Source organism: Heptranchias perlo, chromosome 11 (genome assembly GCF_035084215.1).
Source record: "Heptranchias perlo isolate sHepPer1 chromosome 11, sHepPer1.hap1, whole genome shotgun sequence".
Taxonomy (NCBI): Eukaryota; Metazoa; Chordata; class Chondrichthyes; order Hexanchiformes; family Hexanchidae; genus Heptranchias; species Heptranchias perlo.
The window spans coordinates 76,006,809-76,026,629 of NC_090335.1; the positions used below are offsets into that span (position 1 = coordinate 76,006,809).

General features: G+C 46.9%; 1 protein-coding gene across 2 annotated transcripts in view; it reads left to right on the plus strand.

The window, feature by feature from the left end:
* The first annotated feature begins 4,633 nt into the window (after positions 1 to 4,633).
* The window catches only part of LOC137327504 (ubiquitin-associated and SH3 domain-containing protein A-like), a 102,648-nt gene continuing 87,460 nt past the window's right edge, over positions 4,634 to 19,821 (plus strand). For both annotated transcript variants that reach the window (XM_067993397.1, XM_067993398.1), the window contains exons 1-2: positions 4,634 to 4,752; positions 17,067 to 17,120. In XM_067993397.1, coding sequence (XP_067849498.1) covers positions 4,640 to 4,752; positions 17,067 to 17,120 — 167 coding nt within the window. In that variant the 5' untranslated portion in view covers positions 4,634 to 4,639. The remainder of the gene's footprint in view (positions 4,753 to 17,066; positions 17,121 to 19,821) is intronic.

Genomic DNA, 19,821 nt, shown 5'->3' on the forward strand with positions numbered 1-19,821 from the left:
ACCCTAATCTACCCTCATCCCAACCCTAAGGCCAACCCCCTAACACCATAAAACCCTGACCCTAGCACCCTAACCCCTAAACCTAATGCAGCGTTCCTAACTCTAACCCCTTAACCCTAAACCCTAATCTTAACCCGACACCTTAATCCCAACCAACCCTTACCCTAATTCAAACCCCTAACCCTAACACAAGCCAATCCACAACGCTCAAGAAAACCCATGGAACAAACAATCCTAATATAGGAAGTCACAGTTTGTTGGGGACCAGAATCAACCCCACTACCATAACACCAGCCAGACACCAGAAAAACTACCGAAACAAAGTATAATAGCAAGTATAACAGGACAAGAAGCAATAGAAAGCGTGAGCCAAACTAAAGTGGCAGGCCCCAGTGAAACAAAAAACTCAAGAAATGAGAAAACGAATACAAGAGGGCACAACCACCCTCCTGCCTGCACCCCCGAACCCAAACCCTAATATTAACCCTAACATCTAACCTCTAACTCTAACTCCTAACCTTAATCTTAACCCTATCCTTAACCCACATCCTAACACACCCAAACCCTAACCCTCACACCCTGACACACCCTGACCCTAAACCAAACGCCCTAACCTGAATCCTAACCCTAACCTGAATGGTGCCTGACTCTCTTTAGCTTGATCTTGTGCTGTGTATCCTCCTCCTCCATGGCAATAGCCTAATGGTATGCCCATAGGGAAAACCATGCCTGAACAGGAAGGGAACATAGGAACAGGAAGAGGCCATTCAGCCCCTTGAGCCTGTTCCACCATTCAATTAGATCATGGCTGATCCATATCTCAACTCCATTTAGCTTCATATCCCTCGATACCCTTACTCAACAAAAATCTATCAATCTCAGTCTTGAAGATTTCAATTGACCCCCAGCATCCACAGCCTTTTGGGGAGAAAATGGCCTAGCTCTAATTTTAAGATTATGCCCCCTTGTTGTGAGCTCCCCCACCAAAGGTAACAGTTTCTCTATATCTCCCTATCGAATCCTTTTGTCATTTTAAAGACCTTGATTAGAATAACCCTCAACCTTTTAAACTCAAGCGAATGCAAGCCAAATTTCTGAAAACGGTCCTCATAAGAGTCTGGAAATCTTCCAGTGGGCTGACCTTGTGAGAGCTGGTCAGAAGTAAGTGCAGGTCTTTGTGACCTGCCAGGCTGCAGAAATCACTATATAAAGTTTCCAGACTCCTCAAGCTTACGAACTCCTCACTTACACCTTGATCAGCTGATCCAGGCAGCAACTACCCTTTGTGTGAAGAAGTGCTTCCTGATTTCACCACTGAACGGCCTAGCTCTAATTTTATGATTACGCCTCCTTGTTCTTGATTCCCCCACTAGAGGAGATAGTTTCTCTCCATCTACCCCATCAACTCCATTAATCATCTTAAACATCACAATTAGATCACCCCTTAATCTTCTATATTTAAGGGAATACAAGCCTAGTCTATGCAACCTGTCCTCATCATTTAACCCTTCAAGCCCCAGTATCATTCTGGTGAATCTGCACTGCACCCTTTCCAAGGCCAATATAGGAACATAGGAATTGCTAGACAAAAAAAGACCAAGGTCCATCTAGTTCACCTTCTACCATCCTGGTAGGCGCATGACAATAATAATGCAGTTATTGACTAATCATAGCAATCAATCTCTATCAATGAGTCTACAACAGGCCCAGATATGAGCCGATGAAAACCCCCACTGGTGGAGAGCTTTGGGAACCATAGGTCCAAAGCCACCTGTTCCTCCCGAGCCTGTTACACTTACCACATGTCATGTCTCAAATTATTCATATACTGCATCCCAAAATGTTATTTTCTGATATATCCTTCGGTGCCCAACAGTTGACTCTTAAGTGCCCTCTGAAATGACCTAGCAATTCACTCAGTTGTAACAAACTGCTAGCGGTTGAAGGAGAAGGCCCACCACCACCACATGGACTAAAGGGTCAAGGAGAAAGCCCACCACCACCACACAGACTACAGAGGGTCAAGGAGAAGCTCCATCTCCACCACACAGACCACAGAGGGTCAAGGAGAAGGTCCACCACCAGCACACGGACTAAAGGGTCAAGGAGAAGGCCCACCACCACCACACAAACTAAAGGGTCAAGGTGAAGGTCCACCTCCACCACACGAACTACAGAGGGTCAAGGAGAAGGTCCACCACCACCACACGGACTACAGAGGGTCAAGGAGAAGGTCCACCTTCACCACACGGACTACAGAGGGTCAAGGAGAAGGTCCACCACCACCACACGGACTAAAGGGTCAAGGAGAAGGCCCACCACCACCACACGGACTAAAGGGTCAAGGAGAAGGTCCACCTTCACCACACAGACTACAGAGGGTCAAGGAGAAGGTCCACCACCACCACACGGACTAAAGGGTCAAGGAGAAGGCCCACCACCACCACACGGACTAAAGGGTCAAGGTGAAGGTCCACCTCCACCGCACGAACTACAGAGGGTCAAGGAGAAGGTCCACCTTCACCACATGGACTACAGAGGGTCAAGGAGGAGGTCCACCACCACCACACGGACTAAAGGGTCAAGGAGAAGGCCCACCACCACCACACGGACTAAAGGGTCAAGGAGAAGGTCCACCACCACCACACAAACTAAAGGGTCAAGGTGAAGGTCCACCTCCACCACACGAACTACAGAGGGTCAAGGAGAAGGTCCACCACCACCACACGAACTACAGAGGGTCAAGGAGAAGGTCCACCACCACCACACAGACTACAGAGGGTCAAGGAGAAGGTCCACCTTCACCACATGGACTACAGAGGGTCAAGGAGAAGGTCCACCTCCACCACACGAACTACAGAGGGTCAAGGAGAAGGCCCACCACCACCACACGGACTACAGAGGGTCAAGGAGAAGGTCCACCTCCACCACACGGACTACAGAGGGTCAAGGAGAAGGCCCACCACCACCACACGGATTACAGAGGGTCAAGGAGAAGGCCCACCACCACCACACAGACCACAGAGGGTCAAGGAGAAGGTCCACCACCACCACAAAAAGTATAGATGTGGAGATGCCGGTGATGGACTGGGGTTGACAATTGTAAACAATTTTACAACACCAAGTTATAGTCCAGCAATTTTATTTTAAATTCACAAGCTTTCGGAGATTTTCTCCTTCCTCAGGCAAATGTTTCAGGATCTCCTTGAAGCCTACGCATTTATACATATTGAACAATACATGGTGTTTACAGACTGCCCCTGCAACTGCCCGTTGCCAAGGCAATCACCGTGTTCAGACAGAGAGGTGTCATCTGCAGAACCCCCGAATACACATTCAACAAAAAAACAAACAGGGAAAAAAAACAGAGAAAAAAAAACACAGAGAGAGGCAGAAACATCCGGAAGGCAGAGAGAGCCAGCAAATGACCCATTATATTAAAAACAGATAACATTTGTTCGCTGGTGGGGTAACGTGTAGCGTGACATGAACCCAAGATCCCGGTTGAGGCCGTCCTCATGGGTGCGGAACAATCGCCAAACAGGAGGGTTCCCTCCCAGTCGGGGAACACTTCAGCAGTCATGGACATTCATCCACCGACCTTCGGGTAAGCGTACTCCAAGGCGGCCTTCGAGACACACGACAACGCAAAATCGTCGAGCAGAAATTGATAGCCAAGTTCCGCACCCATGAGGACGGCCTCAACCGGGATCTTGGGTTCATGTCACGCTACACGTTACCCCACCAGCGAACAAATGTTATCTGTTTTTAATATAATGGGTCATTTGCTGGCTCTCTCTGCCTTCCGGATGTTTCTGCCTCTCTCTGTGTTTTTTTTTCTCTGTTTTTTTTCCCTGTTTGTTTTTTTGTTGAATGTGTATTCGGGGGTTCTGCAGATGACACCTCTCTGTCTGAACACGGTGATTGCCTTGGCAACGGGCAGTTGCAGGGGCAGTCTGTAAACACCATGTATTGTTCAATATGTATAAATGCGTAGGCTTCAAGGAGATCCTGAAACATTTGCCTGAGGAAGGAGAAAATCTCCGAAAGCTTGTGAATTTAAAATAAAATTGCTGGACTATAACTTGGTGTTGTAAAATTGTTTACAAAAAGTATAGGGTCAAGGAGAAGGCCCACCACCACCACACGGACTACAGAAGGAGAAGGTCCATCACCAACACACGGACTACAGAGGGTCAAGGAGAAGGTCCACCTTCACCACACGGGCTGCAGTGGGTTAAGAGGAAGGCCCACCTTCACCTTCTCAGGATAACTTTGGATGGGCAATAAATGCCCACATCCCGAGAATGAATAAAAGTCATTCTCAGAGCTACCAAGCTACAAATTTTCTGCAACACTTTTGCTTAATTGCTCTAATTCAAAAAGGATGGTTCCTATTTTGTGCCAAATTTGTTTAAATATTAACAAAAATAGTTTGGAAAACTGTCAGATTGAAAGAAAAGACTGAAACTATTGCTCATTATAAAGAAACTATTCTGCCAGATAGTTGTTACAATTTACTGTCACCTGCTGCAGGGAAAAGCTTCAGCGGCAATGACAGGAAATCAACTGTTAAAAAGGTCACATGGATGTTTGAGGTTTGAGCGCAAACTAACTGTGCTGTTGAAGAAGCCTAGAGATGGCGCAGAGTGAAACAGAGCTGTTTGCAAAGTATCCCACTCGGCTGAAAAGTAGGAGCACATTCACCTTGCTTGAGTCCGTCCTTTCTATGGGTTTCCCAGAACACACAGCGTAAGTAACTGTATCTTAACTTTTTTTAAGTTATGAAAAAGTACTTTATTGGTTTTTGGTTTCTTAATCCATTTGGATCTGGTAATTGCAGGTGTTTTTACAGCTGTTCTATCGAAAATGTTCAGTAACGGCTTTAATTGTTTAATAATTCAGAGTTTAATGAGATGAGAGGATCAATAACCAAAGGACACAGATTTAAGGCAATTGGCAAAAGGACCAGAGGGGAGATGAGGAGAATGTTTTTTTACTCAGCGAGTTGTTATGATCTGGAATGCACTGCCTGAAAGGGTGGTGGAAGCAGATTCAGTAGTAACTTTCAAAAGGGAATTGGATAAATACTTTAAGGGGAAAGATTTGCAGGGCTATTGGGAAAGAATGGGGGGAGTAGGACTAATTGGATAGCTCTTTCAAAGAGCTGGCACAGGCACGATGGGCCGAATGGCCTCCTCCTGTGCTGATTCTATGAGAGTAATATGACATGTGTTCCACAGATAAACACGTTTCTAAAGGGATTCTTTTCACAATTTATTTATTTTATCATAGCAATAACTATGCCTCAATTGTCAAACTCAAAGACTTGATCTTAACTTCGATCAATGAAGGTGCTGGACTTGGGATCACTCACAGCTACTGTTAAAGTTGAATATTGATGCAGCTTTTGTCATCTCCTAGGCCCTTTATACAGAGATTTCTACATTGAGATTTTAAAGTGTCCCAAATTTTTAGAGCAAGCCAAACGTAAACTTAGGCTGGGAATTTCCTCAGCGCTTTTAGGGGTTTATGTATAACAAAAACAAAGAGGTCACCCTGACTGTACAAAGTCACATCCAGAACACTAAAGAAGAAAGACTTGCATTTATATTGGCCTTTCAGAACTTCAGGACGTCCCAAAGCACTTTACAGCCAATTAAGTACTTTGGAGTGTAGTCACAGTTGCAATGTAAGAAACTGTGTGCAATGTTAGGCTCGTCACTAAAGGAGCAGTATAATATCCCTGGTCAGGTTTCCCAGGACGGTATCAGAGATAAGGGGGCCGATTTTCACTTGGTTTATAGGGCGGCAAAGGCCTTATCGCCTCATTAACCCAGATAAATGACTTGCCGCCATTTTGAATGGAGCTTACCACTTGGCCGAAGGGCCTGCCCGAAGTGAGCAGTTGGCTTCTTTTAACATGCGAATCACAAGCCATAGAGCCAAAGAGGCCCAGCAAAGATAAGTTTAAAATTATTTTTATCGAGCCAGATAGGAGCAGGACCCTGTCTCCTTAACTTAGCTTGCATTAAGCAGGGCAGCCCAATATTGGCCAGACTTAACCTGGCGAGCTGTATTGGAATGCCCGTTTGGTGCTCCGCAGCCTGGGCCTCAAGTAGGGTTGCCAACTCTGGGTCAAGGCATTCCTGGAGGTTTGATCACGTGACATGCTGACCACATGACATCTGACCATATGATGCCTGATCACATGATATCTGATCATGTGGCATTTGATCACATGACTTCTACAAATGTTATTGCATTTACCTTATAAAGATTGGGTGTCCTGCAGTCGAGAACTTTCGCTCATGGTTTCACACCAGCAGCTGCTCTCCGAGAAGTTCCAACAGCCAGGAGGCCATGAGCAGGAGGAGAGGGGAAACCGAGGGCAGGAGAAGAAGGGAAACCGAGGGTGGGGGAAGAGGGGAAACCGAGGGTGGGGGAAGAGGGGAAACTGAGGCCGAGGGAAGAGGGGAATCTGAGGCCGAGGGAAGAGGGGAAACCAAATGTGGGGGAGTGATTTGCAGAGGGGAAACGAGAGGTGGGAGGAACTTTGATTCCACCAGTAACTAATGGGAACTCACTGAAATTGCACTGATAACAATTAGTAAAGTGGTAATGCTCAGATTTCTCTCATAACCAACAGTACAATTACTCACTGATAGTCTATATGTAGCTGGCAGTAATAGGTGAAACGCCCCGATATCCTACCTGTAACGAGTAGTAATCCTATAACCCGCTGATATTCACCCTGAAACCATAGCCAGAATCACCCTACACTGCACAAGGTGCGGTCAGGCTCTCCAGTCGATGCCACTTTTAATACGCCCAATCTCTCTCCCTATCTCCTTGGACCCCGGTTCCGTGTGAAGGTGACGACTCTGAACTGGGAACCTCTGTCAGAGCCGATCTGTACTTGGACTTCACAAATCAAAACTGACCAGTACAGACCGATCCGAACCAAACCGAGTGATCATACAGGTCAGCAGGCTCGGTGATTGGGGCACTTCTCCAAACTCAGCTCAGCACCAATGTTTCTAAACCACTCCCTGGGCTCAGACTCAATAAAGGAAGGTTGTCATAGAATTATAGAAATTACAGCACAGGAGTTAGGAGATAAATTAAAAAGCAGGACCTCAAAGGTAGTGATCTCAGGATTACTACCAGTGCCACGTGCTAGTGAGTATAGGAACAGGAGAATAGACAGGATGAATGCGTGGCTGCAGCGATGGTGTAGGAGGGAGGGATTTAGATTCCTGGGACATTGGGACCGGTTCTGGGGAAGGTGGGACCTGTACAAGCGTGACGGGTTACACCCGAGCAGGACCGGGACCAATGTCCTCGCGGGGGTATTTGCTAATGCTGTTGGGGAAGGTTTAAACTAGAGTGGCAGGGGGATGGGAACCTGAGCGGGGAGTCAGAAGGGAGTAAAGTTGAGAGCAGCAAGAGAGGGGAAGACCCAGGGGAAATTTACAATACAAATAGTACAAACAGTTGTTCAAGAACAAGTGAAAGGAAAAAGCGTAGAGCAGCAGAAAGAAAGTGTACTTTAGACACTACAGATAAAGTGAAAACTAGAAGGCGTAAGGCGATTATCCCAGCATTAAAGCTGAAAGTCAGACTAGGGTGTGTGGCCCAATTAAAAGTTCTATATACAAATGCATGGAGTATAAGGAATAAATTAAATGAACTACAGGTTCAAATTCAAATTGGAGGGTATGACATGATAGCTATTACTGAGACATGGCTGCAGGATGCTCAGGATTGGGAACTAAATATACCGGGTTATAAGGTCCACAGGAGAGATAGGGAAAATAAAAGAGGGGGAGGAGTAGCCTTAGTGATTAGAGATGAAATCAATTCAATGATAAAGGAGGATATAACGAGAGGTAAGCAACCAACAGAGACCTTATGGGTTGAATTGAGAAATAGGAAAGGATCTAAGACTATAGTGGGAGTTGTGTATAGGACCCCTGGCAGCAGCTCTGAAGTGCTAGATTGTATAAATGCAGAGATTAGACAAGCGTGTAAGAAAGGCATAGTGGTCTTAATGGGGGACTTTAACCTTCACATAGATTGGGGAAAGCAGACTAGCAACTGTCAGAAAGGTAGTGAATTTCTTGAGTGTGTCCAGGATATTTTCTACAGCAGTATGTCCTAGAGGCAACAAGGGGGCAAGCCATACTAGATTTAGTAATGAGTAATGAACCAGATTTAGTTAACAGCTTAACTGTGCGTGAACATCTATCAAATAGCGATCATAACATGATCGAGTTCAATGTAGTGTTTGAAAGGGAAAAAAGTGAGTCAGCTGCTAAGATTCTAGACTTGGGTAAGGCCGACTTCAATGGGATGAGACAGAGACTGTCCACAGTAAATTGGGCAAACCTGTAATGGGTAAAACGACTGATGATCAGTGGGAAATGTTTAAAGAAACATTTAACGTGATACAGAATCGGTTTATACCCCTGAGGGGCAAGAACTCTATTTGTCAAAAAAAACAGCCATGGACAACTAAAGAGGTAAGGGACAGTATAAGACGTAAGGAAAGGGCATACAAAAAGGCAAAAAATAGCACAGAACCTGGCGAATGGGAAAGATACAAAGATCAACAAAGGGTCACAAAACAGATAGTAAGAGCTACAAAAAGAGAGTATGAAAAGAAACTTGCAAGGGATATCAAAACCAATACAAAGAACTTTTATAGTTATATTAGGAAAAAGAGGGTGGTCAGGAGCAGTGTTGGCCCCTTAAAAACTGAAAGTGGGGATATTGTCATTGACAATGGGGAAATGGCGGACATGTTGAATAATTACTTTGCATCAGTATTTACAGTAGAAAAAGAGTATAGCATGCCAGAAATCCCAAGAAAACTAATATTGAATCGGGGACAGGGACTCAATAAAATTAACATAAGTAAAGCAACAGTAATGAAGAAAATAATAGCACTAAAGAGTGACAAATCCCCAGGATCAGATGGTTTCCATCCCAGGGTTTTAAAGGAAGTAGGTGAGCAGATTGCAGATGCCCTAACTATAATCTTTCAAAGTTCTCTAGATTCCGGAACTGTCCCTCTAGATTGGAAAATTGCACATGTCACTCCGCTTTTTAAGAAAGATGAGAGAGGGAAACCGGGGAATTATAGACCAGTTAGCCTAACAGCTGTTGTGGGGAAATTGCTGGAGTCTATAATTAAGGATAGGGTGACTGAACACCTCGAGAATTTTCAGTTAATCAGGGAGAGCCAGCATGGATTTGTGAAAGGTAGGTCGTGCCTGACAAACCTGATTGAATTTTTTGAAGAGGTGACTAAAGTAGTGGTCAGGGGAATGTCAATGGATGTTATTTATATGGACTTCCAGAAGGCATTTGATAAGGTCCAACATAAGAGACTGTTAGCTAAGATAGAAGCCCATGGAATCGAGGGAAAAGTACGGACTTGGATAGGAAATTGGCTGAGCGAAAGGCGACAGAGAGTAGGGATAATGGGTAAGTATTCACATTGGCAGGATGTGACTAGTGGAGTCCTGCAGGGATCTGTCTTGGGGCCTCAATTATTCACAATATTTATTAAGGACTTCGATGAAGGCATAGAAAGTCTCATATCTGAGTTTGCCGATGACACAAAGATTGGTGGCACTGTAGGCAGTGTAGATGAAAACATAAAATTACAAAGCGATATTGATAGATTAGGTGAATGGGCAAAATTATGGCAAATTAAATTCAATGTAGACAAATGTGAGGTCATCCACTTTGGATCAAAAAAGGATAGAACAGGGTACTTTCTAAATGGTAAAAAGTTAAAAACAGTGGATGTCCAAAGGGACTTAGGGGTTCAGGTACATCGATCATTGAAGTGTCATGAACAGATGCAGAAAATAATCAAGAAGGCTAATGGAATGCTGGCCTTTATATCTGAAGGACTGGAGTACAAGGGGGCAGAAGTTATGCTGCAGCTATACAAAACCCTGGTTAGACCGCACCTGGAGTACTGTGAGCAGTTCTGGGCACCGCACCTTCGGAAAGACATGTTGGCCTCGGAGGGAGTGCAGCGTAGGTTTACTAGAATGATACCCAGACTTCAAGGGTTAAGTTTCGAGGAGAGATTACACAAATTGTATTGTCTAGAGTTTCGAAGGTTAAGGGGTGATCTGATCGAAGTTTATAAGATATTAAGGGGAACGGATAGGGTGGATAGAGAGAAACTATTTCCGCTGGTTGGGGATTCTAGGAGTAGGGGGTACAGTCTAAAAATTAGAGCCAGACCTTTCAGGAGCGAGATTAGAAAACATTTCTACACACAAAGGGTGATAGAAGTTTGGAACTCTCTTCCGCAAACGGCAATTGATACTAGCTCAATTGCTAAATTTAAATGTGAGATAGATGGCTTTTTGGCAACCAGAGGTTTTAAGGGATATGGGCCAAAGGCAGGTATATGGAGTTAGATCACAGATCAGCCATGATCTTATCAAATGGCGGAGCAGGCACGAGGGGCTGAATGGCCTACTCCTGTTCCTATGTTCCTAAGAGGAAGACATTCAGCCCCCGATCCTGGCGTGCTCTCCTGTAACCCCATTCCCCCCCCCTAAAGATTTTTCATTATTCCTCCTTTCCAAATATTTATCCCATTCCCTTTGAAATGGTGTTTTAGCCTCTACCTCAATCGCACATGTGGTGAAGTATCCCACGGTCTAATAGCCCTCAGTTCAACAACTTTCCTCCTCCCTTCCCCCATGTTTCTTCCAGAGAAAATCCTTGGGTTCCGTTCCCTCATTCCCCATTCACCCATCAGTGGAAATAATCTTTCACTATTTACCCAGAGTAAGGTCCCCAGGTTTCACTCCCTGCTTTACTGGCTGCTCCTCCCTCAACGCTACTCTCACTCACAATCTTGCTGCTGCTACCGGCTCTGCAGGAAATGCTGGCCCCCACGCCCACCCCACCCCATTCTCCCCCACCCCCGCTTGAGCCCCAACCCCTCAACAAAGTGTCCCCTTTTCTCCCCCAACTTCCCATCCCCGATCCCCCATTCCCTAATCTCCTTCGCTCCCCGAGCCCCCATTCCCCAGTCTCCCTCTCTTCTCCCCCACTCTTGAGCCCCTCTTGATTTCAGAGGCCCTGCTGATTTCAGAGGCCCTGCTGATCTCAGAGTCCCCCCGATTTCAGAGCCCTCCGCCAATTTCAGACCCCCCCCACCCCGGATTTCAGAGCCCTGCCCCGCCCCTCCCCCCCCCGGATCTCAGAGCCCCCCGGATTTCAGAAATCACCCCCCCCCCGGATTTCAGAGACCACCCTGATTGCAGGGCCTTCCCTGATTGCGGAGCCCCCCCCGCCCCGATCGCAGAGCCCTCCCGATTGCAGAGCCCCCCCCTCAATGCTCTGTACAAACTCACAATCACTTCCTGAGATTTGTGCTCTATTCTCTAACCGTATTTGCTCTCATTATTGCTGCCGCACTTGTACTAATGGCCTCAGCAATGTATCTGCCAGTGCCCCGGTGTCCTGTTCCGTCCAATGGTCCATTTATTTTATACTGCCGCTGTTTATTATCCTGTCCCAATGTCATTAGTTTACATTTGTCCACATTAAATGACATCTGACATTCATCAGCCCAGCTCCCCGATCTATCCTGGTCTCTCAGTGTTTGAACAGCCTGCTCCCTTTTACAGTCCCTCCCAGTTTGGGACCATAGAATCATAGAATCGTAGAAAGGTTACAGCACGGAAGGAGGCCATTCGACCCATCGTGTCCCCTTTTTTAAGCTGGATTGCAAATAGCCCTGTGAATTTTTTCCTTTCAAGTTTTGAAGGCCATGATTGAATCTGCCTCCACCACCCCCTCAGGCAGTCATTCCAGATCCTAACCACTCGCTGTGTAAAAAAGTTTTTCCTCGTGTCGCCTTTGGTTCTTTTGTCAATTATCTTAAATCTATGCCCTCTGGTTCTTGACCCTTCCGCCAATGGGAACAGTTTCTCTCTATCTATTCTGTCTACACCCTTCATGATTTTGAACACCTCTATCAAATCTCCTCGCAACCTTCTCTGTTCCAAGGAGAACAACTCCAGCTTCTCCAGTCTATCTGCGTAACTAAAGTCTTTCATCCCTGGAATCATTCTAGTAAATCTCTTCTGCACCCTCTCTAAGGCCTTCACATCTTTCCTAAAGTGCGGTTCCCAGAACTGGACACAATACTCCAGTTATGGCCGAACCAGTGTTTTGCAAAGGTTCATCATGACTTCCTTACTTATGCACTGTATGGGCTCGATTTTCACACCTGCGATCGGGTGCGTTCCTGGCGGGGGGGGGGGGCTACGAAAATCGGGGATTCCCAGGGCGGGGTGCCACTTAAGGTATTTATTTTGGAATTGCAGGTCGTTTACCGACCTGATTAACGTGATATTTTAGGAGGGTTGGGATTTTACAAACAACTGGGACTGTTTCCCGTACTGAGGGAAACACTTCCAGTTCAAATGGACGTGTTGCAGCCTCAGCCTGTGGCAGCTGCAAAGGTCCATTTGACAGGTGGTGGGGGGGGGAGACCCTCACTCATTGCAGGAGGCCATTCTGTCACTTTGGACAAAGTTTGGCCTCCACCACCCTCCTCCTAACAACAAAATTCACCAACTTGCACACTTACCCCGGGGTCCAGACACATGTACCTACCTTGCGGACCCCATCAGATGTACATCTTCCGGATGGGGGCCGCCGTAGCTGCAGTCATGAACTTCTCGGAGGGCGAACAGCATCACCAGCCTCGCCGGCCATGCTGTCTACCTCTGACACGTGGAGCTCCACAAACACAGTGCTGTGACACATCCACCTGCACAGCAGGAGGGAGGGCAACCGCAGAGAGAGATGCGTCGCAGAGGGCACTACCCTCGCCACAGGGTCCACAGACCGAGGCTCAGCTTCCTGGACCTCTCTGAGCAGCAGTGCACACGGAGGCTCAAAGTCACTCGACATGTCGTCGTGGACATCTGCAGCCCCCTTCATGCCGAGCTGCTCCCAGCTGGCCCGAGCACCATCTTCTTACCTGTCGCTGTCAAAGTCACCACTGCCCTCAACAACTTCTCTTCCGCATCCTTCCAGGGTGCCACTGGGGACATCACCGACGTCTCTCAGTCATCTGCACAAAAGAGCCCTGCAAATACACCTACACCCACTCTGCAGTGACACAATGGGTGTCATCAGGTGTGGGTCTTCATTGTGATCCTCAGGAAAGGGCATCATTGCACAAACCAGACAAGATTCGCAAAGACGTGGCAGTAGTGGTGCCAATATAATACGTAATGTGAGTTGATCAGAAATTAAATATAAGTAAAAACCATGACAAACCCTCAAACACCCTTGTGCATCCCCTTCATGCTCACGACACGTTTGCCTTACGCTTCCTACTGCACATATGTCATGCATGCCCTGTGGCTGCAGCACAGGTAGTGGCAGGTTGAGTGAGGCTGACCGTGAAAGAGATGCATGAGAGGGTGAGTATGAGATAGAGCCATGAGATTGTATGAGGATTGGGTTGAGTGGTAGTGGCGGGATGAGTACTGGCGAGGTGAGTAAGTGCAGGTAAGATGAGGATGAGGTTTGAGTGGGTGTGAGGGGTGATGTGACAGAGTAGTGTTGGCAGTGCAGAAGGAGATGTGGGGTGGGGGCAGTGATGTGGCAGATGGAGTGTAGGGGAAAGAGTAAGAGTACTCACTTTGGCTGACCTACTTAGGTCATTGCAGCGCCTCCTGCACTGTATGCAGGTGGGCGATATGTTGGTGGTGCAGGTGACCTCCTCTGCCACCTCGAGCCAGGCCTTGGTGGCAGAGGCAGGTCGCTTCCTCCCGCCCGCCGGTGGGGAAGATCTCTGTCCTCCCCCTCCTCCTCACCCCATCCAATGATACCTGGAGTGAGGCATCATTAAACTGGGAGCAGCCTTCCCCCTGGGCTGCTCCATGCTGTAATTTTTCCTATTTCTTGCAGCATCAGTCAGTGGAGGACTGCCCCTTTAAATAGAGCTCCTCCAGCTGACAGACCTTACTGCGCATGTGCAGTCCGCCCGCCGCGCAGCTCAGCAGCGGGGAACCCGGAACAACAGGTAAGTGGATCCAATCAGCCTGCGATTGTGCGCGGGGCAGACTGATTTCACCGGGTGCGTTACCCACGCGCCCAATCGCCCCCCCCTCCCCCGCCGCGAACCCGCCGCCATGGTAATATCGGGCCCTATGTCTCTATTTATAAAGCCCAGGATCCCGTATGCTTTTTTAATCGCTTTCTCAACCTGCCCTGCCACATTCAATGATTTGTGCACGTATACCTGCAGATCTCTCTGTTCCTGTACCCCTTTTAGAATTGTGCCCTCTAGTCTATATTGCCTCTCCTCGTTCTTCCTGCTGAAATCTATCAATTCGCATTTTTCTGCATTAAATTTCTGGAACCATCTGTAAACTTGGAAAATTTTGTTTTCTTCCCCACTTGCAAGTCTTTTATGAATATTGCAAACAGAAATGGCCCCAAAACTGATTCCCTCGTTCCGTCCCTGACCCTGACCCTGACCCTGGCCCTGACCCTGCCGCACTCCTGCTCTTTCTGACCCCACAAGGAAAGTAAAAAAACTTTAAAATACTTACCTCTTTGGGCTGCTTCTGGCCCCGACTCCTGGTCTGGCGGGAATCCACGCTTCCTGCTCAGGCCCATGGTTAAAATCACAGCCTATGGGATCGGCGGGATCGTAAGTGGGAGTGTCCCACAGGGATTTTAACTACCCAGCTTCCGCCATGGGCTGGGTTAAAATTGCCCCGACTATCTTCGAATTAATAAAAGGAATAGACAAGGTAAAATACTTTCATTGGTAAATAAATGGAAGAGAAGAGCCCATGATGTGAAGATAAGCACTCGATACCTAAAATAGAAGATTTGAAGAAGCTTGTTGACACAAGTTATTATAGTGCGGAATGTTTTACCCCAAGTGATGACCCCCTAACCTCCGACCCCCCACCCCTCACTTATGTGCCCTGGGAAAACCCTACCCTTCTCATTTGTAATGATCCCATTTGATCAATTTCAGAAGAAAGTCAGAAGTCTGTTTGCACAGTATCTCGAGCGGGGGTGGGGTGGAGCGAATGGGGGAATGGGGGGATGGGGGGGACTGGGGAAGGCTGGGGCCGGGGCGGGGGGTAGGGAGGCCTTGCGTACAGTATCAAGGTCCTGAGGCCAGACATATTGGCCTTGAAATTAATCCCCCGCCCCCATGTTGGACAGGAGCGGGTTGGGTGACAGGTGTTAAAGTGTTAAATAGGGGGAACATGACCCTCACACGCCCACAGCCTATTTCATTCCGGTGGATAGCGGACTGTGGAGAGGCCGGACGCTCATTAACATATTTAAATTGAGCTCCCACTGTTCAATTGGGAGCCCGATTTGAAATGAGCTTGTGCTGTGCGGGTTTCCCAGGGGTTGGGAATCCCGGCAGTGAAACGGAGGCAGGATAAGTGGTTGTTTCAGAATTCCTTGTGGGCCCTGTTTGCAGGCTCTCCCCCCCGCAACCCGATCACGGGCTCTCTTCCCCCCCCCTCCCAGCCCCCAATCACCAGCACTCTCCTCCCCCCCACCACCCCCGATTGTGGGCTCTCTCCTCTCCCCCCACCATCGATCACAGGTTCTCTCCCCCCCCAACCCCGATCATGGGATCGCTCCTTTCCCCCCCCACCCCGATGACGGCCTCTCTCTCCCCCTCCCCACCCCCCGATAGTGGGATCTCTCACCCTCCGCCCTGATAGTAGGCTCTCTCCTCCCCCCCACCCCACAATCACTGGTTCTCCCCCTCTCCCCGATCACAGTCTCTCTCCCCCCCCCGACCACATGCTCTCTCTCCCCCCCCCGACCACATGCTCTCTCTCCCCCCCACCCCGATTGTGAGATTCCCCCCCATCCCGACTGCCAGTGACCGTCCCAAAGGGTCCCAGTCTGCAGCCTCCTGCTACTAGTCTCCCCTCCCGCCCATCGGCTGACTCTCCATTTGACTGGCTGCCGGGCAGGAGGCGGAGCAGAGAGATATTAATGAGGTCCTGCCATTAAGTTCAACAGAATCGCCGCATTGTTAGGCCATTTTCCCCCTCCCCACACCCTCCCCCGTGTCTCCTGCCTAACCTTCCACTTGGGAGGGGGTGTGCGAATGGAGTGAGGTCCATAACTAGTACTAGTGCTCGGCCCCCCCCACCCACCTAAATCGGAGGATTTGAACAGGGCAGGCAGCAAGGCCATGGTGGACACAAAATGATAAGTATCCCTTTTTTTGAAGGTCCACCAAAAGACCCACCAACAGCCAGAAGGACCAAAGCAGGTGGTCATTAATGTGGCCGAGGCTTCATTCAAGCGGTGGGTCTGCACTAAGGGAACATTGGTCTAAGGTTAGGGTTAGGTTTAGGGTTAAGTTCAGCCAGATGGAGTGTACTTCAGGTGTGTTCCAGGCAGGGAAACTAACCCAATAGTGTGTGTGTGTGTGTGTGATCTACAAAAATACAACACAAAGATACAGAAGCAGAGTTTCATTACTTGGTGTAGCCCAGCAGCCGACCATTCAGCCCATGCCTCAGTTGGACTGCACGCCTACCCATAACAACTTGCATTTATGTAGCGCCTTTAATGTGGAAAATATCCCTAAATGCTTCACAGAGGTGGAACCAAGGCTGAGAATTAGTGGAAGAATTAGGAGAGGTAACCAAAAGAATGGTTTTGAAGAGGGTTTTAAGGGCAGAGAGGTGGGTAGCAATACAGAGGAGTATTAGATTAACGGAATAGAAAATGCCCCTCGACCGGAGCTTGACAGCAACATTTGGGTGTGGGGATTAGTGTGCCCACATAATGAATTCATGAAATCTACCCCAACATCCTTCTCGAATGTAATGGGGTAAAGTGTTCTGGTGGAGTTAATGTTCCGTCTGTCATAGACCGGGACAAATTTTCATTCCATTGATCGATTCTCCCAGATTACCATCCATATGACGAAGACAAAAGTCGCCGCCGCTATCTGATTTTGTGATGTTTGTGAGGTTTGGTGAATTCTCTCTCTGCAGGCAGAAAGCACTAGCTGCAACAGGAAGAAGAAGCCCCCAAGAGGCTGCTGATTGGTGAGTGTTGGTTACCGTTACTTCCTTCCGTCCTCAATCTGTTTTGTTTTGTAATGTTTGCAATATTGAAATTTGATTCTGCAGAGTTACAAACCCATACCTGAGCAGAGGACATCGACACTTTTGTTAAGAAACTACACAGAGGTTTATGAATAAGGAAAATTGTACGAAAGGAAAAGGTCATTCAATATATAGAAATATACAAAGGTTACAACACGAAAGAGGCCATTCAGCCCATTAACACCATTTATCCTCCACACAAGCAAATAGTCTAATCACATAGAATTATACAAACTTACAGCACAGGAGGGGGCCACTTGGCCCATCGTGCCTGTGCCAGCTCTTTGAAAGTGCTATCCAATTAGTCCCATTCCCCTGCTCTTTCCCTATAGTCCTGTAATGTTTTCCCCTTCAAGTATTTATCCAATTGCATTTTGAAAGTTACTATTGAATCTGTTTCCACCACCCTTTCAGGCAGCGCATTCCAGATCACAACAACTCGGTGCGTAAAAACCATTCTCAACTCCCCTCTGATTCTTTTACCAATCACCTTAAATCTGTGTCCTCTGGTTACTGACCCTTCTGCCACTGGAAACAGTTTCTCCTTATTTACTCTATCAAAACCCATAATGATTTTGAACACCTCTATCAAATCTCCCCTTAACCTTCTCTGTTCTAAGGAGAACAACCCCAGCTTCTCCAGTCTCTCCACATAACTGAAGTCCCTCATCCCTGGTACCATTCTAGTAAATCTCTTCTACGTCCTCTCTAAGGCCTTGACATCCTTCCTAAAATGTAGTACCCAGAATTGAACACAATACTCCAGCTGGGGCCTAACCAGTGTTTTATAAAGGTTTAGCATAACTTCCCTGCTTTTGTACTCTAAGTCTCTGTTTATAAAGCCAAGGGTACTATATGTTTTTTTAATAGCCTTCTCAACTTGTCCTGCCACCTTCAAAGATTTGTGTACATACATCCCCGGGTCTCTCTGTTCCTGCACCCCTTTAAAATTGTACCATTTAGTTTATATTGCCTCTCTTTATTCTTCCTACCAAAATGCATCACTTCACACTTCTCTGCATTAAATTGCATCTGCCATGTGTCTGCCTATTTCACCAGTCTGTCTATGTCCTCCTGAAGTCTGTTACTATCCTCCTCGCTTTTTACTACATTTCCAAGTTTCGTGTCATCTGCAAACTTTGAAATTATACCCTTTATACCCAAGTCCAGGTCATTAATATATATCAAAAGAGCAGTGGTCCTAATACTGACCCCTGGGGAACACCGCTGTATACTTCCCTCCAGCCTGAAAAACAACCATTCACCACTATTCTTTGCTTTCTGTCTCTTAGCCAATTTTGTATCCATGCTGCCCCTGTCCTTTAATCCCATGGACTTTAATTTTGCTAACAAGTCTATTATGCCTTTTGAAAGTCCATAAAGACAACATCAACCCTCTCTGTTTCTTTATCAAAGATCTCAATCAAGATAGTCAAACACAATTTGACTTTAAGAAATCCGTGCTGGCTATCATATTTAACTCTATTTTTCCAAGTGACAATTAAGTTGGTCTTGGATTATTGTCTCTAAAAGTTTCCCCACCAACGACGTGAGGCTGACCGGCCTATAGTTGCCAGGTTTATCCCTCTCCCTTTTTTGAACAGGGGTGTAACATTTGCAATTCTCCACTCCTCTGGCACCACTCCCATATCTAAGGAGGATTGGAAGATTGTGGCCAGACCCTCTGCAATTTCCACCCTTACTTCCCTCGGTAACCTAGGATGCATCCCATCCGGGTGACTTTTCTACTTTGAGCATTGCCAACCTTTTTAGTACCTCCTCTCTATCTATTTTTATCCTATCCAATTTCTCTACTACCTCCTCCTTTGCTGTGACATGGGCGGCATCCTCTTCTCTAGTGAAGACTGATGCAAAGTATTCATTTAGTACCTCAGCCAAGCTCTCTGCCCCCACAGGAAGATCTCATTTATTGGTCCCTAATCAGCCCCACCCTTCCTTTGATTACCCTTTTACTATTTATATCTTTATAAAAGACTTTTTAGTTCCCTTTTATGTTAGCCGTTAATCTATTTTCCTATTCTCTTTTTGCCCCTCATCTTTCCTTTTTCAGTTCTCCCCTGTACTTTTTGTATTCAACTTGGTTCTCTACTGAATTATGAACCCGACATTTATCATAAGGCTTCTTTTTCTGTTTCATTTTAATCTCTATATCTTTAGTCATCCAGGGAGCTCGAGCTTTGGATGCCCTTCCTTTCCCCCTACTGGGAATGTGTCTACTCTGTACCCCAACTATCTCCCCTTTAGGGCCTCCCATTGCTCATTTCCTGTTTTACCTGCCAATCTTTGATTCCAATTCACCTGGGCCAGATCCCTTCAACCCCTTTCCTTCATAGGAACTTGGGAATTTGCAGAAGGAAAAAGACCAAGGTCCATCTAGTTCGCCTTCTACCATCCTGGTAGTCGCATGACACAACGATAATGAATTTGTTGACTGATCATAGCATTCAATCTCTACAGACCCAGACATGAGGCGAGGAAACCCTCAGTGGTGGAGAGCTTTGGGAACCAAAGTCACCTGTTCCTCCCAAGCATGTTACACTTACCACATGTCATGTCTCAAATTACTCACATACTGTATCGCAAAATGCTATTTTCTGACAGAAATCTATCTCATTTGCAT